This window comes from Rhodnius prolixus, unplaced genomic scaffold, assembly GCF_049639745.1.
Source record: "Rhodnius prolixus isolate KJV_2025 unplaced genomic scaffold, Rpr scaffold_5, whole genome shotgun sequence".
NCBI classification, from domain to species: Eukaryota; Metazoa; Arthropoda; class Insecta; order Hemiptera; family Reduviidae; genus Rhodnius; species Rhodnius prolixus.
In genome coordinates this window covers 10,878,214-10,903,356 of record NW_027411624.1, presented here as the reverse complement: position 1 = coordinate 10,903,356, position 25,143 = coordinate 10,878,214, and the positions used below count along the sequence as shown (strand labels likewise).

Genomic DNA, 25,143 nt, shown 5'->3' with positions numbered 1-25,143 from the left:
AATTAAACACTCGTATCAATATTTTTCTATTACAAAGTGCATTTTTCGCATAATTGTCTAATTAAATTCTGTTGTATCCATATCAAACGGATATAAGTTCCACCTTCATTAATTTACATTTTCCTACAAGAAATACCTAATTTCTTCCAAAAAGAGGACTCTACCAAGAAATGATAATAGTCTCCTTTTTGCTTTAAGTTACATGTAGAACAACTGACCTCTTCTGCCATGATAATTAGGATACAACTAACGTCCAACTTTAAATAAATTTCTCACAAAGTGAAAACTGTGACCATATCTTAAATAGTTTTTGTCTCCCAGATTCAGTTTTATTATTTATACAAAATTGGTTGACACACTTTACTTTTAAAAGTATCAATTAAATTAAACTTCTTTAAAAACAATTTCCTTTATCAATCTGAACTAGCTTGATTTTTCGAATCCATAACTTACATATCTTCTAACAAATAGAAGTATATAAATCTTCTAAATCTTTTATCCAGTATTTATTTTTTTAAAATTATTTCCTCATCCAGAATCTTTATTACACGATGCGCTGGCAGTGAAAGTATTTTAGAAATGTATTATACTTCAAAGGCAAAGACAGTACTGAAAAAAACGGGTCAACAGCGTTTCCAAATATACGGCACCATTTATTTGGTGTAAACGGAAAACATTTAAACAGAGTTATCAACGGTATCGTACCATTTACTCCCCAAAACCTGTGTGCCACACAACATTACTGTTACTGTTACAGAATTAAAGACTTTCAATTTTACCGTTAACAGGCATCATTATTAATCAAAATTTATCGCCACGTGGGATTTGCCCAAACTTTCATAAATTCATCCTTTCTTGGAGATATTGGCCTAACGATAACTGTGGTTCCCATTCTAAAAATTTTCCTACCATACCTAGCTTCTACCTTATTAAACTTCATGCCATAAATTAAAATAGGAGCGAATTACTAAAAGTAGGATTAATGAGGTCACTTCAATATTGTACCCTCTATTTCCTTCTAGTTAATGGACTGCAGCCAAATGTCGTGCTTTTTCCTGTGTTTACAAGAATGCAAGGTTAATAAATAACCAAGTGGTCGAAAATCAATTTGATCTAAGGCAGTTATGGACCGGAAGAAATTTATATTCGCATCTCAATAAACCCAATTCGCTTTACCCTTACTTTCATTTTTTCAATTCACTCTTAAGTAATCGTAGCAGATTACTGTACTTCGATAAATTAAAGATTTGTTTTACTTTCAGATTGAACAAAATTTCTTTTTCAAAATAACAATTTACTACCTTTTTTAAATCGTCTGTTTAATTCTTCTGCATTAATGGACTTCCTTCCTTCTTCCTTCGACACATACAGATTGGTTTTCCTAAAAGTAGAAAAATTATTTCCTAAGGTATTTACATTTTTTTAAAAAGAATAGGGATAAATGAATAAACTTAAACTTGTACAAAACATTAATTAAGTGAAAATAAATAATTTTCTGCACCTATTAGATTTATAAAGAAATTAATACATTGATAAAATTAATAATAATAGGGAAGAGAATAACTGGATAGTTAGCGTTTTGGATTCCCACGCGGAGATCACTGGTTCCAACCAGCTGCTGATCTTTAGATTTTCTCCCTTAGAGCTTCTTGTAGCTCTATCCGATGATGAACAGTGTACCGAAAGAAAATTATCCGGAGGCCGACAGTACACTGAAAAAAGCTATTGCTCTAATTAATAGTTGCTGAAGAAAATAAAAAAGTCCAACTTTCTGTCGTGTTTTTTTTACGAAGTGCATTTTAGGGTAATGAAACCAATTATTTACATAATACCGTCAAGATTCCTTAATCTGCCTTAACGTTATCCCTAATTAAAAAGTGGCTAAAATATTTTTCTCGAAACTTACAGGGCAGGACCTGTAGAAGTGATCCTCAGGACAATTACAAAATCCTGAAGGACAAGGTTAAAAAGAATAAGTTTTTTTGTTTGTTTGTAGACACAAAATAGATGGATGTAGCTCCTTATTAGGCGTAATTGGGAAACAAGTATTATTTTCTAACATAATCTAAATAAGTCTCTTAAGGCCAAGAGAGCTTTACAACTGTCTAACTGTCTGGCGTAATACGAATTACATACTTCCCTATATTACTTAATTTCAAATTTATTTTTTGAAGTCTGATTTTAACAACATTTAGCGCTACCCAAACAACATGAACTCCAATATTCTGTCTCAGAAAATAAAATCGTTGAAAGGGTCATTTAAATGAATTAAAATCTAGATTCATTGTAACTTCTTTACAAAGAACTATTACCCTTCATTTCTTTAGTTTATACACATTTTATAAAAAATCATGCAATCTGTTCGCCATTGGGAATACTCGAATTTCGGAGTTTTACAACAATACGACGGCCTAATAGTTTCCCTGAACTAAAATTGGTTAGAATGTTGAACTACTGAGACGCACTATTACTTCTAGGGACTGAGTTTCGGCGCGATTAGAAAACTTTATCTGAAGTAGAGTAAGATCAACGCAAAGGTGTAACAGAAAAATGAAATTAATCCAGCTACACAATAAGAAATCTTAATTTCTTTATATCTAAGATTGAACATAACTATTATATCCTTTGACTTACTTAAAAAGATAAGATAAAAGAATCATCAAAGGAAGTGACAACAATAAACTGTAAATAGATATTAAAATTTCTTTGAAGGTAACAGTTACTGTTGATATATCTGATGAGCCTTCTGCAAATAATTGATGATTATTAATATAAAACAATGATTTATTTCTTCTTGCTTAAATAACTAGAAGCCAACCTATCCTCCAAAGTATTATAAGCACGGTAAATTGTCTAATTAAAATAAACGTTCAAATAAATACTTTGCATTGAAGCTTAGAATTCTTATAGGATGTAATAAAGTTCGTTTCAATTCACTGAAAACATTATTTTGCTATAACTGTTAAACAATTCTAATTTTGTTATATCACAGAACTATTTTCTATATTTAAGGAAAAATCGAATGAAGAGTTGAAAGAAGAGCGAAGAAAAGAATATCAAGAGAAAAGAGTGTGGAGAATAAAGAGATCAAGATCATAAAGAACGGAAGGAAATCGAGTAATGGTGCTTATAAAAAAATCTCCATCGATGATCTGATTGTTATAGCTGAAACTCAGGCGATGCTAAATTTATGAAAACAAGGCTAAGACTAGTTCAGGAAAAAACAAAATGGAGTTTACCAATTTATTTTTTAAAAAAAGGAAAAGTAAAGTATTCATTAGGATGAAAAAAATAAATGCCAGTTTTCAGTCGTGATACATTTATTCTTCCGAGCTTTCGACCTAGGAACTAGGTCATCTTCAGGGCTAGTTTACAAAGTAATATTTTACATTGCAGGGATGGTGTGTCTCCGGTCTAGTTCAGTCCATGAACAGTCAAGACAGAAGAACACCAACCCTGTAATGTAAATTATTACTTCTTAAACTAGCCCTAAAGATTACCTAGTCCCTAGGTCGAAAGCTCGTAAGAATAAATGTATCACGACTGAAAACTGGCATTCATTTTTTTCATCCTATTGAAACTATGAATCAGTCATTAAAAATAATGAACAGCAAGTAAAGTACTCATGTTACTTTTAGGTAACTTGGTTACACCCAGGAAACAGAGAGAGGCTCAGAGAAATAATGATAATGTGCATCCTATATATTAGAGGTGTAATATAAAATATTAAATAACACTGAATCCGTTTTATTTATTTTTATAATTTTCTGGCGATTGAATTTCTGATGATGATACGATAGTTAAGCATGGGTTACTACTGACAGGCGAAAAGAAAATTGTAGATGAGCAAAATGGAGTACTAGAGGTCCACTTGCAAAGTCGTGCAGAAGTTAAGAGGACCAGTTAAAAGAAGTTAAGGGCGTACAGGGCGACACAAGAATTAACAAGCAGAAATTCAATCGCCAGAAAATAAATTTATAAAACCAATAAAGAAGTCCAGAGCGAAAAGAAAGAGAAGCAGTCCAAAGTTGTCACAGCTGAGCTTTAAGATGTTTTATTTAAATATAAAGGAGTGATATTCTTCTATTTGAACATTGAATATAGTTTCAAATTACAAACTATTTTAATCGTCCTGGCACAAGAGCATTAGTTTTATTCCTTCTTTTCCACAAATAAATAACATTTTTATTAACTATTTTCCTGGTACATTATACTATTTATATTTTATCTTTAAATACTAACATATGCATACAAACTCATATAAATATAGAAATTACATATAAACATGGGCTTTTTGCTGGACACGTTAGCCGAAACCTAGTTAGAGAAAGTAATAAACAAGAGAATCATTACAGCTTTATAATTTTTTTTAATGTGATCTTAATTTAATGAAATTTCTGAAAATCAATTATCATGTAAAACCTAGCTTACCTTCCGCTACTCCAAAAAATAGCATAGAAATAAGCATAGTTGTTAGTACTAAACTAATTGCCATTATTGAACGTTGTGGCCTTGTGAATAAACTTCGGGGATGCCTAAAACAAAATTAGACAAATAAACACTAAAACTGGACAAAGATTCTCATTAAGAAAGAAGATTTTTACTGACAAATTACTCATAATAATTTATCTTGCATAAGTGTTTCTAATTGTTTATTTATTTATTTTTAATTTTATAAGGAAATAATAACATAATAGGGAAAGGATTAGTTCAGTGTTAGTGAATACTGGATACTGAGTTCGAACCCAGCAGCTGGCACTTATATTTTCTCTTTCTAGGAGCTTCTTACAGCTCACTATTCTGGTGAGAGACAGTGTTGTCTGTACGAGAGAATACAGCCCAGAGGCTGGTATTGGACTGAAAAAAGCTCCGGGCCAATGAACTCAGATGTTGACGAGTCTTTAACCAAAGACTTTACCAAAAATTAAAAATAACAATAATAGTATTAATAAAATATCAAAGAATACATACCTTAACAGTATACTGCTCCAAGTATGCGTTTCTCTGAATCCTTGTAAAGTATTGTTTATCAATAACTCGGTCTTTGTTTCAGCACTCAAAGGATGGAAAATATATAGAAAGTAAAGAGGGTGCATATTCTCCAAATTGGAAAGTGAAATCCATTGCTCAATAGGAAAAATATACTGTGCATTGCTTGACAAATCATAAATATAAATTTTTCTGCAGAACCTGAAACGGTAAATGAATAATAGTACACATCCTCGCGTACCTCGCGTGAATAATAGTACAGCGTGCTTTTAGGTTAATAAAGGTCTAAACGATTTTGAGAAAATCTTTCACAAAACGCAAGAGGCAAACTAATCACTAATAGATATATAATCTACTAAATTAAAAATGTATTTAACTAGTGTTTCCTGAACTTATGTGCTAACACTCACACACACCAGATGATAATCACAATCAAATTGCTGCAAGTGAATTAGTTTACCAAAAACAGTCTTAATTCATTGAAACGCAGATGCCTCTGCCTACACGCATAAGTACAACCGAGTATAACTGTTGCCATTTGTATGCGGAAAAAGTACTTTTGAAATCACTGAGGTACGATTTAAGCACCGGCTTAAAGAAAAACGACTTAGGCGCCTTTCCCCAACATACATAAACATGCTCTTCAAGGCTGCCTTGAAAAAAATGAATAAAAGTAAGTGAGAGTGTTCTATGGTGGATCCTTTTTAAAAAAATAAGCTGCAATTTCTCAACTTTCTTGAACTATGCTTAACCGCATAGCACAAAACTGAACGTGAAATTGAATGAGAGTCGAATATTTATATCAAAAGTCACTTCATTTCTCTTATACAATAAGATACTACCAACACTATTTCATGCAAATTTAACTTTAATTTATTTTATTCATGTTTTTTTGAATTTAAATTGTATTTTTTGCATATTTTAACTTTTCAATGCGAGAAACATTTATTTTTAGACGAATAATGCATTAAGGAATAAAAATAAGAAATCTCTACGTACCATGATGGAGACTTTCCTACATTATCGTGCCAAATGGCAATATATTTTACTCTACCGAGATCAACAGGGGTAAATATCAGAAACCAATCATCGTAACCTGTCTTCAGCGTTGGCCTCAATTCGCTCTTAAGAATATGTGCCTAAAACAATCATTTTTAACGGTTTACAATTAAAGCTGATGAAGCTGAAAAATGAAGACGACTAATTAAAGTCTAGGGGCATAATGGCCTTAGATTTTGACGCGCCTTAAATTACAAATCATATCTCCAGTTATTTGTAAACATACATGTACGTTATATGTACGTATAGTATTTAGTTTATAGGCTACAACCAGTTACAAAGAAGTTGTTTTTTTTTATAAAAAAAATTCCAAAATAACTAAATACCGAAACAATAGTAATAAAACTAACAGTATCCTGAAACCTCCTTTTGTATATCTATTCTAAATTGTAAATAAACTTTTTCAAATTCAAAAACTAACACTACAATCACTGATCCTGTAGTTTTCCGACAACTGCCTATCTCCCCTTTTGCACAACATAAATAGCACAGTGAGGTGCCAATCCTCTGGTTATTGTTCAGACTCAAGAATTTGGAGGACACTTAATTGTATACTACTATTCATCTTTTTTATAGACTGACTGATTCATGCAAGTAGAAGAAATAATCGCTATTTTCAGCATTATTTTTCATTTATTTTAGCCAAGCTTTCGACCAAGGGACTATAAAATCTTCAGGACTTGTATCATTTGATATCTAATTAAAATAATTAGATATCAAAATATCTTATAATAATAATCTAAATATCTTATAATAATTAAAATCTATTAATAAATACATCGATACATCAAAAACCACTATTAGGTTAACACATCATTATAATTATAAGCCCTCAAGACAATTTGTATATATGTATCTTGTCATCTAAATGATTTATACCAACTTAATAACAATGGAAATCATCTCATATCAAGGATAGGAATTATCCCAACGCCAGGTAAAACACTACACCAAAACTTACTAGGTTAGATCGAAGAATATTCAACTGCTGGAACGAAATGAAAAAAAAAAACAGTCAAAATTTACCTATATGATCATTTTCTATTGATCAAGAATCTCTTGAGCCTTGGCTAAAGAAATGGAGAATTAAAATAAATGAAAGCAAATGTAATTACATTACGTTCTCCCTCAGGCGAACAATCCTTCCTCCAGTTTACCTTAACCTCCTCTTCCTACAATAGATTGTGTTAAGTACCTAGCACATTTCAAGGACAAACGTCTAACCTGAAATCTATATACTAGACTCAAACGGAAAGCACTAAACAGACGTTTCAAACTTCTCTCTAGACTTCTCGACAAACGATCTAAACTTCACTACAGAATAAACGTCTTATCTACACCATGATACTGAAACCTGTCTGGACTTACGGAATGGAACTTTGGGACTCAGCCATAGATTCCAATATCTACAAGAATCCAATTCTTCCAGTCAAAAACACTCCGTAGAATCGCTAATGCTCCTTACTTTGTATCCTAACTCTACCTTGCACCGAGATTTCCTTGTTCCCTATGTTTCAAAAGCTGTAAGATCCCGTTACATTAAATTCCATACTTCAATTACCTCACATCCCAATTCTCTAGTATCTCATGTTACTACTCTACCAGGAAATCCTCCCAGGTGGTTGAAGCGCAGGTGGCCACGCGACTTCTAAAAAAAGTAACTGCCAGAGTTCAATTGTGAACTGTACCTCTTCGGGAGTTTCACCAACGGGTGAATTCTCCCCTCATGCTATCATATATTTATCCTAAGTGTCATGTTGTATCAGCTTTACTTATTGCAGAAATATACTGCAGTTGTGGAAATAAATAAAGTTAAAAAAAAAAATCATTTTACATAGAGAATCAATGATCTTCACAAGGTGATTGGAATAATTAGATCCTTCGTCAAACTTCTTATTAGGCAACATTCATCCACAAATATGGTGAAAGATCTAAAGCGCGACACTGTATTGTTTACTCGAAATTGCAAAGCTTAAGTTCCGCAAGGCTAGTACATGTCTGTATACAAAGCATATGGTATTGGTGGTTACACGCAATTAATGTCAATAAAATATCCATATTGAAATTGGATACCAAGAACAAAAACAGTAGAGCAATAACTATTGAACTAACTGAAAGAATATCTACAAATCATACGAATAAGATCACCATTGAAAGTTTCTTGTTGAGCCAAATATACAAATAGAGCTCTTCTTCACTTAAAAGAATCAAATAAATAAATAATGCTAAAAATCAAAGAAAATTTTCATTTTTTACGAATAAAATTAATGTTTTTGAATTAGAGATACTCACATGACTATTTCCAAGTTCACCATATATTTTAATACCAACGTTAGCAGTAGTTCCAGAAAATACTTTATTACCAGTATATACTGCTATTAAGTAAATATATTGATCAGTAGAATAATTATCTTCCAATATTAACACAAGTTTCTGAAATCCATAAAATTAATTTAATTGGCGTGTCCTACCCAGCTTTTTGTAAATATAATATCTGTAAATATATCTGATTGTTAATTAAATTAAGCCACTGAGGAAGTAAAATATATTTCATCTCTATCTATCAGTACTTTAATCAGAATCATTCGATAAAAAGGGGTCTTAAACAAAAATGTCCTTCTACTAAGACTGTTTCCTGCCTAAATATTCCCATTTAATATCAAATACTCATACATGGGAAGTCAGTTACATAGAAATTCGTAATGATAGATCTCATTAGGTCTAGAGGTCGTTTAATTCTAGCACTAATCGAAAAAGCTGCTTGACTGCGATAATCATTAATATTGTTTAATCTGCTTACACAAATACATTTCTTAACACATGACACTACTCTGTTGAAGGAGCAAACGCCGCACAGCTGAAGATCGCAAGAACCTCCTGGTGGCCTGTTGAACACTGTGCTGGGGAAGCATTAGAAGAACCAGAAGTTCTTTGCCAGTTAAAAAGGTATTGCCTTAAGGTTATTCTTTCCCATGGCAAGTGGCAATTAAAATTTTGCTATTGTTTGTTGATAGCCATTTACATAAAATAGAAAAATAGTTTTGAAAGACAGAATTGTGATGAGATAGTTGAGGAAACGGGGTGTCTCTGATACCTATTGATGGGTGGACCATTAGACCCAAGAAATGGTTGTCCATTTGATAGCTACGTAACCAGCTTAATTAAATTATCTAGAAAAACAGTGGTATGGTTCGAAAGGCAGAACCGTAAGTAACAATGATCATGTGAGAGAGAAGACTTTACTGAACATACGTGCGATAACAACCGATCGGCTTGATAGCAAATAATCTGACTTGCCCACACGGAGTCAAGGCATAGAAGAATGCTCTCTCTCTGTGTGTAGGGAAGTCTTCTGCGTGCTGTGATCTACCAGGTTCTACACTCCACATGTGAGGGACTGTGGATGCTGAAAATGAGAGAAAGCAGACATACTGCCGGCTCCTGTCCTCTATTTTATTGTATTTATTTATATTTTGTTCTTGGGGAACCCGCATACAAAAGACGAGCTGTACAAATGAAAAACTAAACAAACAAAATAAAGCACATTAATCTTACCAGAAAAAGAGACCCTCTCTACAGAACCTAGTTTCCTAGTTGCCTCCGGGAGATAAAAAAGAATCCAAGAAACACTGTTGTGGGCTTTTCTTGGATAATCTCACTTTCCGCTTTCTGGCTTTACTGACTTTCGTAAATCTGATGTGCTATGTGTGCCTGTTTCCTCTGGATAATATTCCTGACCACCCAAGTCCATCAAAAGCTTAGAAATATCATCTTGTGAACGTATAGTTTTTGCTGTTGTATTTTCTAACATACGTAAGAAAATCTTTCCTTTTTTGAACCAATTAAATTTGATGTTACATTTTATTGAATTGATTTTAGGTGCTTATATAAGTTATATGTAAGAGAAGACATCATTTCAGTGATATAAATTTTTTCAGATAGTGCACTAGAAGGGATTTCTGTTTTCTCTTTTACCTTCCTGACAAAGTCTTTTTTGTTAACATTACTGATAAATTTAACTAATATTGGTCCTTTATTAGTACCATTTCTCACTCTGTAGTAGGAGTAAACTCTGTCACGGTTTGATGGAAATACTTCGCAAATTTTCTTAAACATTTCCAGTAAATTCTCCACTGGAGTTTCTGTAAGTTGGTAATTTTAATACCGTTGTATTTGGAAAACTGAAAAGTATCATTCAGTTGAAGTTTCAACGCAGTAACCTCTTGCTTCAGTTTTACATTTTCTTCCTTAATTAGTTAATTTCTTTATGACATTTCTTGAAATCATCATATACATTTACCGACTTTCTTTTAATTTCCTCTTTACAACTATTAACTGAGGAAATATGGGATTCATGCATTATTCTAATATCTTCTCGAAAAGAAAAAACAGCAATTGCACAATCTGACCACAGAGCGTCCAGTTTAGCCCTGACTGTTATGGTCATGGTCCAGAACCCCCACAGCAAGCACTGTTTGTATTCTCCTACCACTATCTGAGTAGCAACTGTTTTCTTACTACTTCTCTCACTACACTTTTATCCGAATAACTATTAATAAAATTAGCAACATCACTCAGAGACATTGAAGTAAGATTTAGAGCAAAAATTATGATTTTCACCTCAACAGAAAGCTCACAAAAACTCTTTCGAACGGTACCACTTTCTTATAAATTGCACAAAAATTAAAGTAAAAAAATGTAAGAAACGCAGAGCAATATAGAGTAGGTTTTTCTCACGAGCCCAGCAGAACCTTAGCCCCCCCCGCAAGGCCACTTCTATTCATGCGCGTTATGTGAAATGAATGAGTTAATTCCTTTCACTTCGGATTGCGATGAACATAAAATAAATAGTAATAAATCTTGTTAATTTTTTTTAAGGACAGGTAACGGTGACCAAGGTAGATCCGCAGAGAACGTATGCGGTTAGAATTGAATACATATCTTTTAGTATATTAGGACTCAACAACGCATGCTAGCAGAACTGCTAACCACATTCTTCTTTGTCGGGTCACTACCATTAAACATTAGAGCTAAAATTCTAAAATTAAAGCACTAATGTATACCTGTTCCACATTGATTCAAAATTCATCAAGTTCGGTAGTTGTATTCCTTTTTTTAAAAAAATGATAATTATATGCGTAATTATACATTTTTTAGTGATGTAAGATGAAGTATTAAATATTTCCCTTTAATTCTTACCTTTATTTCATCTCTTTTGTCCATAATTCTTCCCCATGTTATCAAAATAATTAGCAAGAGTAATAAAGTGCCAACCATAACTGCAGCATAAAAGTTCATATTAATTGTAGTCAATAATTCAATATCGTGAATGAAATCAATCTTATTAGGCACAGGGAATACTGCTGCAGAGAATAATGAAAGATGACTACATATACAATGCACTTGTGCCGGTGTGAAGTCTTCACCAACCTGCAATGTAATGAAGTTAATGTTAACAGATTTAGTCGGAAGAAAAGAATAATGCCAATTTAAGTCATGATTTTTTTATATTGCTGAGATTTATCGTAGGGACTAGGTCATCTTCAGAGCTTAATGACAATACAATATTTTTATATTGTTATAAAGTTCGTGTATCTTCTGTCCTGCCTGCTAATCCGGAGTTCATAAGCAGCTACTGTATTAATGAAACTGTCACCCAAAACAATGAACAATACTCGCTATCAGATTTTTTTAAATTAATGTGGTAAAATAAATTATAAATTAATAATTATTCCCACGAGTATAAACATTACTTTTCTAGTATTTTTTCACGCAAATATTCCTCATGCACACTTATGTATGCATGCATGCATTGACAATGCATCAATAGAATCACACACCAAGCAAACATTCTCCACATAGCACATCTATACCAAACATGAACTCATAAATTACACAAGAACAAATGAAATAATATTTACATTTAAAATTAATAAGTAAACCTACCTGACAAGCACCAGACACCCAACTTCCATCGCCCCATACTTTACAAAATACACTGTGTCCTCTTATTTCATAAGAAACTTCAGTTCCAGCTGGTGTCTGAAAAAATATATATACATAATATATAATTGCCACATAAACTAAGTTAGAAAAAAACACTAAGGTTTTTGTTATATTGAACTAATTTCTGCAAATTTTCAATGAGAAAAATATAATTCATAGAGCGGTGTGAAAAAACTATCTATTGCTGTTACAGATCACGAATGTTTTCTCGAAAGTGAACCCACTTCGTGGCAGCGAAATAATGTGAGACAGAAGCATTGTAAGTAGAAGTCAAAATCTTAACAGCAATCAAAGAAATACTTGCTACGATGATAATATCAACTATATTATCCATTACAGCCAACCCAACCACATTTTTAGTCGAACCTATTTGTTAACTAATAGCAGTCTGGTTTATAACAATAGATCGTATGTAATCGAGAGAATGTGGGTGAGAAATGGAGAGCAACTTCTGGCTTTGTTAGAGTCATTATCACGGTAAGGCGTGGCCGTCGAGACCAGGTCGGATGCTATAAAGATCCAGTCTTCTAGTGAGAGGATATTGAGTTTTTGACGATTTAGTACCAGTCTGTAAGATGTCCAACTTATATCAGAAATAAAAAATCTTGCATGTGTTGGAAGAAACGACAAAGAAAATAAGAGAATTAAATTTCAATATAAATTAAATGATCATATAGATTTGGTGGAGTTTTTCCAAAGTAAGGATTCGTAGGTATGCTAGAATATGTTGTGAGATGAATGGATCAATGCTACCAAGATAACTATAACATTGGTACAGAAGTTGCTAACATTAGGATAGAAAATGACCCGTGATAAAATAAAGACCTAGTTAATCAGAAATTTAGCTAAAAACAATTATCCCGAAGTGCCAGGAGTTTCAGCAGAGACAAAATTTTATTTGATGAAATAATAAGCATCCTTCAATTTCAAAAGATTATCAAGATGTTCTTTGAGATTTACAATTTCTTTTTAGAGAAACTGTAACAACCGTATAGAAAAAGTTACAAGATTCAAATAATAAAAGATATTATCCAGCAACGTACATACAATCCAGGTTGCAAAAACGTAAGCTAATCATAATATTATTTTAAGTACGAAACTGACCTTCTTATCAAGTAATATACCAATGTAAACAAAAACATGGTCTTTATTGTCTCGAATAATGTATGAAATATTATGGCTAATCTTTTCTAAATCAAAGTGAACGAAAACTGGCCTTTCATCTTCTAAAATAATCACCTAAAATTAAGAAACATTAATTTATAAAACAATTAATTTTTTTAGAATTTAATTTTGAATGATTTTATTAATATTATTATTGTTGATTATTGTCAATAGCGCCCAAGGCGAAACGTAGAACATAATAAATAGGTAAGTGATAGAACACCTACTTCAATAATTTTTATTCTCTCAACGCTTCAACATAATTAACACTATACATTTAGTGATTCCAGAGTACTTATATAGTAAAGATACTTTATGAAGTAACTGATTAAGAGAAATTCGTTTCTACTTTATGCAGAAGAAATTAGGAAGTTAACTCAGGAAGGAAGTAACCCTTATAATTTATAAGTCCTTCCATGGAATTTTTAGAACTATCCTTCGAGGTAACCACGGCACAATTACGCCCTTTGCATGTCAGACCTGAGGTGTTGCAGGATCGATTTACATCAATCGATCAATCAATGTTGCAAGATCAATCGATGAAATCAAAAATTTCCTACAGTTTTTTATTAAGCTGCAGCTTGAAAGGATGTTGAAATATTAACTTTTTCATATAGCACCGTTAGAAAACTAAAAGTAAATATATTATTTGAATACCCTCTTAACTTCAGTGTAAAGGGAAAGGTTTAGCTGTGCGGTTAGCGTATTGGATTCCAACGCGGAGATCTTGGGTTCAAAACCAGCTGCTGGGCTTTAGATTTTCTCTTCCTAGGAACTTCTTAGAGCTCAATGTCCGGTGATGGACAGTGTTGTCTATAACGAGAGAACACTGTCCGGAGGCTGGCAGTGCACTGAAAAAAGCTCCGGTGTTGGCGCGCCTTAAATAAATAAATAAATCGAGTGCAATTACTTCCTAAGAAATTCAACTCAACTCAACTGTGTAGGACCTTGGCCTCCGCTAGTACCCGACCCCAAGCCTCTCTAACTAGAGCTTTTCTTCACCACTGTCTTACATTCATTTCCCAGAGATCCTCTTCCAGAACGCCCATTCAACGCAGCCTAGGTCTCCCCACTCGGTCTTCTGCCTCCAGCGCTCTTCGTGGTGCTCTCCATCCTATGCACATGTCCCACCCAACGCAACCTTCCCTGCTTGACTACAGACACTAAATCCTCTTCCCCATACAACTCTCTTAACTCTGCGTTTTTTCAGCACCTCAAGACTCCATCTTGGCACTGGTCCATTGACCGCCCTTAATACCTTTCTTTTCCTGCGGTTCAGTTTCAAATCGTCTGCATGCCTCAACGTCCACGATTCCGAGCCGGACTACAACGGTCTAAGGACTGACTTATAGATCGTCAATTTGGTCTCTCTTGAAAGGGAGCTATGATAGAATGTCCGTCTTAGCGCTCCCAGACATCCGTCTTAGCGGCCACTATTCTACTTTCTATATCACGGCTCACCTCATTTTTGTTAGTGAAAACAGCTCCTAGTTATTTGAATTCTTTAACGCCCTCAAACCGGTGCTGATACGCAAACAATTCTCTAAACACCTTGCTCGCCGAGTTGTGAACCTTCAGCCAACTCCAAAAAAGTTTCCCTAAGCGCAGTCTTTGACCTCTCCATAATGGCTACATCTTCTTCGTAGGCCAAATAGTCAGAAATCGTGATATAAATCACGCTCAGTAATAATATCCCTCTATAGTTCTCGCATTTCAACAGGCTACCTTTTTTATAGACAGGGCAAATTAGGGCAGTTGCCCAATCCATTTCCTCTCTTAACCACACTTTGAGGATCAGGTTGTATAATTCCTCCTGAAGGCGTTCACCTCCTTGGCAAATGATTTCTAGACATTTTCTATCCTCCCATGCCGCTTTATTTCATTTCATTCGTTCCAGAAAACTGTCAAAATCCTTTCTTGAGGGGGCTCCGCACCCTCCTCTTGTGGAATTCCTTCCTCGTATATCCCATCACCATTTCCCCATCATTCAAAACTTCCTGGAAATAGCTCATCCAACTATCCACAATCTCCTTTTTTCCAATAGCAGCCTACCGTCTTTCCCTTCTATACATCCCATCCTACGCATTATTTGTTTTATCCATAATTCGTTTTCCCAGCTAAAAAAACACTTTAACTCACTTGTAATGCTTGAAGTTCTGTATTTAGAAAAATACCTCCTCTACTTCCATCCCAGATGTCCAAACGGTGAACTGTAATTAACTTATCCTTTTCAAGAAGAGAATTATCTACTTGTGGTTTGTGAGCGACTCCTTTTAGTATCAATGGCTTAGCCTCTCTTAACTGAAATATTCAAAAATGCAAAAAAGTTATATCAGGGCACGTTGTGGAAATAAAAGAAAGTGAACCGACGATACAAATTTTTCTCTTTGAAAACCCAAAATTGTACATGAACAATTCCATCCACTTCCGCTCTCTCACTCTTTGTTTCATTTCTAAACTTCACTTTGCTCTGGCACTGTGATAAGTATAAAAATATAGGCACTGAGATTTAAGAGAGCCACTTTACAAATTTTAGGTCACCAATGCGTCACCAATCATCACTATTACTGGCAATTTTTACTGCTAAATACTTTTATTATTCATAAAATACTTATTATACTTTCATTTTGTCACACAATTATTTGTAAATTTTGTCAGAGATGAGATTTTTGTGAAATACTCACTGGTAAAAAAATATGCAAAGCTCCTTTAAGATCACGCAGCCTGTAATATTTATTCCCCACCTTTTTAGATACATAAACCAACACTGGATCAGAATTCACTGTTTGATTGGCCCAATGTACAGGGTTCTTTTTTAAGTGAATAACCTAGTGAAAGGAAAAACTGGAATAATATGTTTAATTCTCAATGGAATAGAAAATAAAACCCCTAAAAGAATGAAAATAATGCTCACTTAGTTCGCCAATTATTTATTAAAATATTAAGAACTATTTAGGCAAAACACATCAAATGAGGTAATATAAACATTTTCGAGTGAGTATTATTGTAAGAGGCACGGAAAGACTTATTATATAACTGTACAGGAACAATGCCTCTCCTAAATAATGTGAAATAAAAATAAAGTAAATTAAAGTAATGCCTATTTTTTTTGAGGTGGACTTTACGTCCAATTACCAATTAGGTGCCGTGGACGGAGGCGACTAGCAAACATACTTTACTGTAAATTTCTTTTATTAATCTTTAAATAAAATCCAAGGCTTAAGACCGGGAATAAGACCTAAGACCCAGTACCACAATACATATCCTGCTTTCCAGGACTCGCCTCTAACCGCTCGGCAACTGTGAAATAAAATAATCTTCAACAAAATGGCCAAATAAGTGCAGAAATGTGGTTGAAGTTGTATTACACATTCTTGAAGAGTTTAAGTCTGAAAAATTAGAGCCATTCCTTCTACGATAATAATTACATACACTGGTTATATTTATTTTTTAAACTATTAAATTTATTTGTATTATTTGCTGGATTCTTTAAAAAAATACTTTGGAGGTACTTGAATTTAGTAATTTAAGAAATGACTAGTTATAAAAATCGTTATAAAATAGGACCAATGTAAATAAATGTAAATGCTTGGACCAAAATAGGACCAATGAGAAATGTAAATGCAGCATTACCAGTTAAAATGAGACATAACAATGTTTGACGTTCTGCACTTCTCCAGCCAACTATCAGCAAAAAAAAAAAGTACCACAGATGCAGAACAAGTACAAATACTAAGGTCGAAAAAATATAATGCCTATACTTGAATTGTCCAGACATGCGGCAAGGCAAGTCTGGTAAAGCGTACCACTGTTTTTGGTTTCTTCCGGGCAAGACAGAAAATATTGTTTCCACATCCGCCGAACGGCATTCCTAAAATACTTAGCACTACATTACCTTATGTTTATTTTATTTCTTTATACTTGTCTATTACGTACTGCCAAAGATATATATTTTTTTTTATAAGCTTCAAGAAATTTGTTGTCAAAACGTAGAGAAGTTGGAAAATTTTTGAAAGGTGTTATTCGGTCATCGAATGCCTTTGTTTTTCCTTCCTAGAAAAAGAATGTTTAAGTACATAACTGTTACATTTTTAATTGAATATGACTTATATTAAAATTAGTATCAATACTTGTAAAATATTGTTTGCGTAAACACGTAATCAGTCCAAAAATTCGTTTGTATACTAATACGACCTTTGTACCACAAAGGCTTCTAAAATTGTTGACATTTTTTCCCCAACTGATATCATTCACTACTAACAGATAGTGAAAGTTTAAAGCTTCTACAGTTATATCTTCTGGGTGGTGCATTGTTTTTTACAATAACCTTAGATACGTATTGCAAATTATGGAAATGATTTCGTGAGAGTACATTAACAAAAGTGAATTTTATCGCACATTCTATCTAACCAACACTCTTTACTTCATTCAAATGTGTAATTGTTCAGAAACTTATTTGTATCGTGAATTTTTCTGTTCCTTTGATTCATTTGGTTTTATTTATAACTTGGCCAGATCTCTAAGAGGTCGTGGCCCCCTTCATCACCTCCTAATCATGTACTTGACCATGTAACTAGAACATGGTAATATAGGAACCAGAAAACCTCTTCTTGTTCAGCATCACACTACCTATCGCCCTGACTACCGAGACAACATTACTGAGCCAACAAGCCAAATAGCTCTTGAAGCGTTTTAGAAACAAACCCTCAGCCATCAACAAGTAATACAAAAAGAATATTCAATGAGAATATTTATTTAAATCATCATTCATTTTATTTATTTTTTTCAAAAAAATCTCACCTTTATAAAAACAGAAATATCTTTACTCTCCAAAGACATCACAGGATTTCCACTTATCTTAAAAGTATTTCTCAAGGCGTTTCCTAAATATTCTATAGATCCCATAAATTCGGATATTCCTTTCTTAACCTAAAATAGACACAAAATGATAAAATAGGCGTCCTTATCTTCTTTTTTAATTAATTAAGCAAAAAACATACACTATTTTGGTAACGCATTGGCTTTAGTACGAGTGGTACAGTCTTTGTTACATTAGAATTATCAATAAAAAATGTTTATTTATAATAACGGTTTCTGTGGCGACTATTTCCTTCAAATCCTACATAATAGAGAAATGAACTTAACATTTAACATAATTTTATTGTAACTCCCATGACTTTCTCTAGTTATTAGACTCAAGGATATATTACCAATTTCTTTTTACCACAATCTTGGGGTTTAGACACTTTCGGAACTTTTGATTAGAAGTGCCCATGACACACGTTTTTGGTAGGGTGTAGTAAAAGTCTTAGATCTACATGAAAACGAACTAATTCAGAAACGATGTTTCAAGAAAACGTATAGATGCAGGGTGATCCATTTAAAATCAGCACCAATCGCCAATAACTTTTTAGGAATATTAATTTTCCACCAGAAATACACGTTTTGGGAGGTCTTTCGACTGCAAAAAATGTTATTGGTGATGCAAAGAACAAAAATAATAATAATTGAAGCTTTTAAAAAATATAGTTTAATGTAATGGTTGTGGGAGAATCAGGATAAATTTGTTTTATCAACAAATAAAAGCAACCATCACATCAATTTAATGTACCCCGTGTGCAAGACTTGACTCACGATTGCGGAAAGAATATCTTGCCAAGTTAAGGTGGGTGGTGGTCTAGTGGTCAAGAGCGTGGCTTTGTAAGTGAGATATCCCCAGTTCGTATCCGCACATGCAGTCATTCATAATACTTAATACATCATAATACTTTATCTCTTTGTGAATTTTTGGGATCAGGTACTATTGGGAAAGTAATTCTGTTAGGAGATTTTAATGCCAGGATTGGCTGTTCACAGGATCTCCCCGAGGAAATAGCTCCCAGTAATCCCAATTGTTTACCAGTCAGAAAGTCTAAAGATGTTATTATAAACGCGAATGGTTCTAAATTTTTAGATTGGTGCAATGAGAATGACCTGATAATTTTAAATGGGCGTTTTTATCCTGAGGATGTAGAAGGAGAGTTCACTTTTGTAGGTCCCATGGGGAGCTCGGTGATTGACTTCTGCTGTGTTCCATATGATTGGTTGCCATTCATTGAGCGTTTTGCTGTTTTGAATGAAACTTACTCTGATCACCTGCCTGTCTCCTTTTCTATTAAATTTCACAAGGATATCACTAATAACTGTATCCCTCTTCTACCTCGTTTACTTTGGAAAGATAGTAGAAAGGATGTTTTCAGAGGAAATCTTGAAAAAGAAGTTGACTCCATCGCGCAGTTTCCATCTAATCCTCAAGAATACGCTGACGTACTGGTCGGTTGCATTAAAAGAGCTTGCCCCTCTTCATCCCTTCCTTCTTCGTCCTCTTACATCGGTCGTTATCAAAAGAATGCGTGGTTTAATTACCGCTGTTTGAGAGCCAGGATTAAATCTTTTAGGTTGCTTAATTTGTTTCGAAAATCCAATTCGAAGATTGCTAAGGAAGCCTATCTTCAAGCTAAACAAGATTACGTGGAGATCTGTAATATTCAAAAAAAAGAATATTTTTCCTCTCTGTACGAAAAGTTTAAAGTTGTTTCTGATTCCAAAGAGTTCTGGTGTGCAGTTAACCTATTCCGAAGTAAGGTCTTTGTTCTTGGGAATGAAATAACCCTGACTGAGTTGGTGTCCCACTTCAGATCTCTCCTCAACCCACCTTTGCTCTCCTCTTTTTCTTACTGTGATCCTTACACCTGTTCACCTATTCTGGACTCTCCTTTTTCCTTAGATGAACTCGCTCTGGTTATTTCGAACCTAAAATGTAATAAAGCCCCTGGCCCGGACCGCGTGGTCTATGAATTTTATAAGTATGCTCCTCCATCTTTTGTAGATATACTTTTATCTTTTTACAATTACATTTTTGAATTTGGCGATCTCCCTCCGTCTTTTGGAAGATCTCTGATTTTTCCCCTTTATAAGAAAGGAAATATAAACGATGTTTCCAATTATAGGGGTATTTCCTGCCTTGACACCATAGCAAAAATATTTACGTCTCTGTTGCTTCGTCGGTTAGATAATTTTGTGACCCAAAACAATTTGCTGAGTGAATTCCAATCTGGATTCAGACGTGGCCGCTCTGCGATAGATAACATATTTGTTTTGTTAAATTTAGTCCGCTTGAGGCTGTCGGAGAAAGGGCAGAAATTATTCTGCTTTTTCGTCGACTTTAAGTCGGCTTTTGACTCCATAGATCATTCTTCTCTTTTTTTGAAATTATTTAACGTCGGTGTTTCTTCAAAATTTATGAAAATTCTCAAAAAACTTTACTCTTATTCATTATCATCGGTCCGAGGTCACGAGGGGAATTCAGATTATTTTCAAGTCGGTTCGGGAGTAAGGCAGGGCTGCCTCCTAAGCCCGATTCTGTTTTCTTTATTTGTGGATGATCTTCCAGATATCCTGGAAAGTGGGGTTTTGGTGGGTGACACAAAAATTAAGATCCTACTCTATGCCGATGACATTGTGTTATTGACGGATAATCCTTTAGCCCTGCAAAGAAATATTAAAATTTTGGAGGGTTATTGTGATCAGTGGAATCTCTCTGTGAACTTGGCCAAATCAAAAATAATGATCTTTCGGAACGGTGGAAGGTTGGCTTCTTCGGAGAAATGGTATTATCGGGGTCAAAGAATCGAGGTGGTGAACAGATACAAATACCTCGGCGTCATCCTAACTCCTCGCCTATCCTTTTCTGCCCACCTAGAAGAGAGAATCTCGGTAGCCAAACTTGGTTTAAATAGAGTGTGGCATAAGTTCATTTTGAATAAAAATGTCCCATTAGACGCTAAACTCCAAGTTTATAAAAGTGTTTCGCGTGCTGTGGTTTGCTATGGTGCCCAGGTCTGGGGTTTTCAGTGTTATGATTTATTAGAGAAATTTCAGAGATTCTTCATTAAGAAGTTATTTTCTCTTCCTTCTTCTACGCCAAATTACATGCTTACAATAGAATCAGGTCTGGAACCTTTTGAGACTTACACTTTATCTTTGCACTTTAAATATGTTCTTAAAACTCTTTCTTTTCCTGATAATAGACTTACTAAAAAAATAGCTCTCCAAATTATCAATAAAAAACTTTTTTGGTTCAAGCATTGGCTCTCTTTGTCAAGGTTGTACTCCCATGGCTTTGAGGGTTGCCTCGCTGATCTTCCGAACTGGCGCAGTCAGCTTTTCTCTCTTGTTTCTGCGATCAGGGAATCTCTTTCCGAGCAGTCATTAAACAGAGCGGTTATGTCCGAACGTTTTCCTTTATATAGTTTCTTAGTTCGTGAACATAAAGATTGCGTAACGGCCTCTTTTCATGACAAACTAAACATCCTTGACCTGCGTTGGTTTTTCAAGCTCCGAGGAGAGCTTCTGTATTTGAACCATAGGCCTTGGTTAGATAGAGACTTTGACGAAGAAAAGTGTTCTCTGTGTAATTATAATGTTCGCGAGGAGATTTACCACTTTCTGGGGGAATGTCCTCTACTATCTGAGTTTCGTCAAATTTATTTCAAAAAGGCTACTCTCTCCAGGGAGGAGATCATTGGGTTCTTGTCTGGCCAGGTCCAACCTTGCCCGCTGCTACGCTATGCTCGCCATGCCTGGAGGGTCAGGTATCACTGGCTTTCTGACATTATTTAGAATAGATATATATAAGATAATTCTAGAATTTTTGAATTGTAATTTCTTTATTTATTTTATTTTTTCCTTCCTTATTTTTCTTTTTAAACAAACGTGTTTTTCTTTTTTGATTCTTCTTCTCAATAAGTTTGCTACAATTTCTTTTTGTGTATAGTTTAATGGTAGTAGATAATTTATTATTGTTTAAATTTATATTGTCTATTTGTACTCTTTATTCACTTATTTTACTTATTATTTACTTATTTTTTCTTTAATTGTTCATGCTGTAAACTCTGGCAGACGGCATTTGCCATTGCCTATATATTATGTTTTTTTTTCATAATTGTACTGTACAAGTCTTAAATAAAAATATATAAAAAAAAAATAAAAAAATATATATATATATATATACATCATAATACTTTTTTTAATAAAATGTAGCTATATGCGGGATTCAAACGGGAGTATCTCTCACATACAAAGTCATGCTTCATAACCACTAAAACATCACTTTTTTGGAATTGGGAGAATTAAAACGGGCTTTCTAGTGAAATTAAAATATGATCGCAATTCCTTGATTTCTTAACTGGAGTTTGAGAGCAGTAGTAAGAAAGAGTGGGGACATTCACGCCATTTAAGCACTTTAAACCTAGTTCCTTTAAGCGAAGGATTTATTTACTTCACACCTTAAAGTTATGGTAACTTGTACGGAAATAAGGTTTCGCCAGGAAGATTGTACCAAATTGAAATGAAAAAGGATGAAGTGCAATGAATTAGAGTAATATCTAAATTAAAAAGAGAAAGAAAATATTCTAGCAACTTCTTACTACCTTTTGGCGATGAATTTCAGATTCTGCTTCTTCTGTGTTTGAGTCAATAATTTTTTTATCCTCAATGTAAAAAACGCCATTAATAGAATTCAATTGCTGGCTGTAACATTAAGATATTCATTAATTAAGGAAGTCAAACTAAACATTTTCTAATTCTTTTGACTGAAAACTTTTGTTTTTTTTCAGCAAAGTAAAAGTGAGATGCTCAAAGAGCAAACTGTAGTTTGGCAGTTGCATTACGTCATTATTTCATTATCAACAAGATAAGTCGTTTATTTGCAGCATTAATTTCAAAAAGACCTCTATGAATAATGATTATTTTTGGTAATGTTGCATGATCGAATGTTGAGCTCCATTTGAATTAGTACAATAAAAAAATTGAACATTCATTATTAGAATGTTCCATACTAATAGAAGTATAAGATTGGTTTGGTTTATAAAAGTTTGTATACAGAAAAATTCAGAAAAACTAAAGAAAAAAATATTCCAAATATTTCTTGTATTCCCACTAAAAATTATGTTGCAAGCTAATTAACAATTCTCACATTAATAATAAACAAACAAATATATTGCATTATTAATACCTTAATATGTTAAGTCTAGATGGGACGGTAATTTGTTTCCTATTTTGACATAATGTTTATTTTAAAAGCATTCACGCCAATCGAATCCAAAGCCCCTATTAACGATGGAATACCCTCTAGATCATTGATGTTTAATGTTTCCATTTAAATTTGTCTCTGACAGATTTTAAAGGATTCTAACGAGACTGCTGGGTTTAAAGGTAACCTGAATGAACTTTCGAATTCTTGAAGGAAGATACAGATTTCTTCTACTAGGTAGGTTAGGAATCCATATTAGGCTAGGGCCTCTTTTTTTGCATTATGGCATCTATCTAGAATACTAATAAAGTTTCCATAATTCCTTATCCGAAGTTCTCTGGTCTATCCTTAATTAAGAAGTTAGTGCAAAATGGTAATAATATATCTTTTACAAAATTAATAGCTTCAAACGTGTCCTTGACTTTAAGGTTGCACCCAGCGTGTTTTGTCTTAGCTGAGTAAACACCTGTATAGATTCTGTACTCCAGAATGCGTCGGAGAAGGAACCGTCAATTTGTGGGGGAAAATTTTCTTTCTAACAATCCTTGAAAATGAGCTTAGTTGATAGCGAGAAGGAAGAGCAGACCATAAGATTTGGATTCAAAATCAAGTCTTTTGTCTTCTCTACTTAGGAACCTCTACCACTCATACTTCGGTGATGGACAGTGTAGTGTGTAGCAAGACAGCCTTTAATAATTACACGGATTTCCTTGCTATGGAACTAATTACGACATGGCAAACACTTATGGCCAGTATCTTGAGTTAATTACCTGGAATATTATTGGGTTATGATAAAAATCGTATAGTTCAAACATAACACTTCGTTGTAAAAAGAAAAAGAACAACAACACTAATATCAAAGATACATGAGAACACGTGGTGAGTGTGCACAAGAAGCATTGAAAAAAATAGCCACACTGTAAGGCAGTGTAGCCAACTCAAATTATTAAATTACAATAATTCTGGTATGTAGAAGTACAGCATATGGTACAGTTCTCATCATAGTTGTATGGGCAACTAAGGCCATCCGAACAGACGTATGGAAAGTTCCACTCGCACTCAATTTGTGACATAGCTGTTATACAGGTTTCGTTATTCAGTAGAACTTGTTGAGAACTTCGGAAGTCTCAATTCCCAATCATCCCAAAGATAACTTCTAATATTGTTGTTTATACTCTTGTGGTCGACAATTTGTCACTCTCGTTTAGAACAAAAAATAGCCGCCCCTACTATAACCCCTACGGTCATTGAAGGGAATAAAGTAGTAAAATTCCCTATGCATTTAGTTTCTTCAGTTTTTATATATATATATATATTAAAAAAGCTAAATTTTATGAATAATCTCCCAAGTGTTGTCATTTACAAACCTTGCTATTGACTGAATGATGGTAAGATTTCGTTCGTCTTTGCTTTCTCGCTCTAATTGTGCGGATATCATTTTAGAAACTCTTCCAGCATACAAAGTTAGTCTATCTTCAAACTGTGCATTTGCAACATCATCCTTTTCCATTGGGAACATTTCTTCCATTATTAATGATGCTTTATTAATTTCACTGATTTTTTTGAACTGTAACTAAAAGTGTTTAAATAACTATTGATTAGGTTATTAGTTTTCTGATTTGTCAGCAGGATAAATCCATTTATATAATATATATTTGAAACATTACTATTCTTTTATTACTTTAATTTAAGAAACGGAAAGCCAAAAACTGATTAAATATTACTTTTTTAAAACTGTGTTTAATACTTTCCATTTTTCGGAAATTTTTGTTATTGCCCAATAACGCGAATTTTGCTATTTCATTATAAATTCTATTGTTTACTTAAGGGGGTAGTTTAGCCATCATATTGTT

General features: G+C 33.6%; 1 protein-coding gene across 13 annotated transcripts in view; it reads right to left on the bottom strand.

Moving 5' to 3' along the window:
* The window catches only part of LOC141458561 (uncharacterized), a 101,015-nt gene that overhangs the window by 16,568 nt on the left and 59,304 nt on the right, over positions 1–25,143 (bottom strand). For 7 of the 13 annotated variants that reach the window (XR_012461053.1, XM_074136727.1, XM_074136728.1 and 4 more), the window contains exons 12-26: positions 24,658–24,863; positions 22,689–22,788; positions 18,019–18,147; positions 17,155–17,271; positions 15,903–16,046; positions 15,358–15,519; positions 13,159–13,293; positions 11,995–12,090; positions 11,248–11,478; positions 8,341–8,481; positions 5,989–6,128; positions 4,972–5,190; positions 4,432–4,535; positions 2,635–2,746; positions 1,302–1,381 (exon numbers count right to left, since the gene is read on the bottom strand). Coding sequence is in view for 12 of the 13 variants with exons in the window: in XM_074136727.1 (XP_073992828.1) it covers positions 1,302–1,381; positions 2,635–2,746; positions 4,432–4,535; positions 4,972–5,190; positions 5,989–6,128; positions 8,341–8,481; positions 11,248–11,478; positions 11,995–12,090; positions 13,159–13,293; positions 15,358–15,519; positions 15,903–16,046; positions 17,155–17,271; positions 18,019–18,147; positions 22,689–22,788; positions 24,658–24,863 (2,116 nt within the window). In the remaining variant the exon portion in view is untranslated. Of the gene's footprint in view, positions 1–1,301; positions 1,382–2,634; positions 2,747–4,202; positions 4,318–4,431; positions 4,536–4,971; positions 5,191–5,988; positions 6,129–8,340; positions 8,482–11,247; positions 11,479–11,994; positions 12,091–13,158; positions 13,294–15,357; positions 15,520–15,902; positions 16,047–17,154; positions 17,272–18,018; positions 18,148–22,688; positions 22,789–24,657; positions 24,864–25,143 lie in introns of those variants that run through there. The other 6 variants (XM_074136732.1, XM_074136731.1, XM_074136722.1 and 3 more) reach the window with 5 other exon arrangements.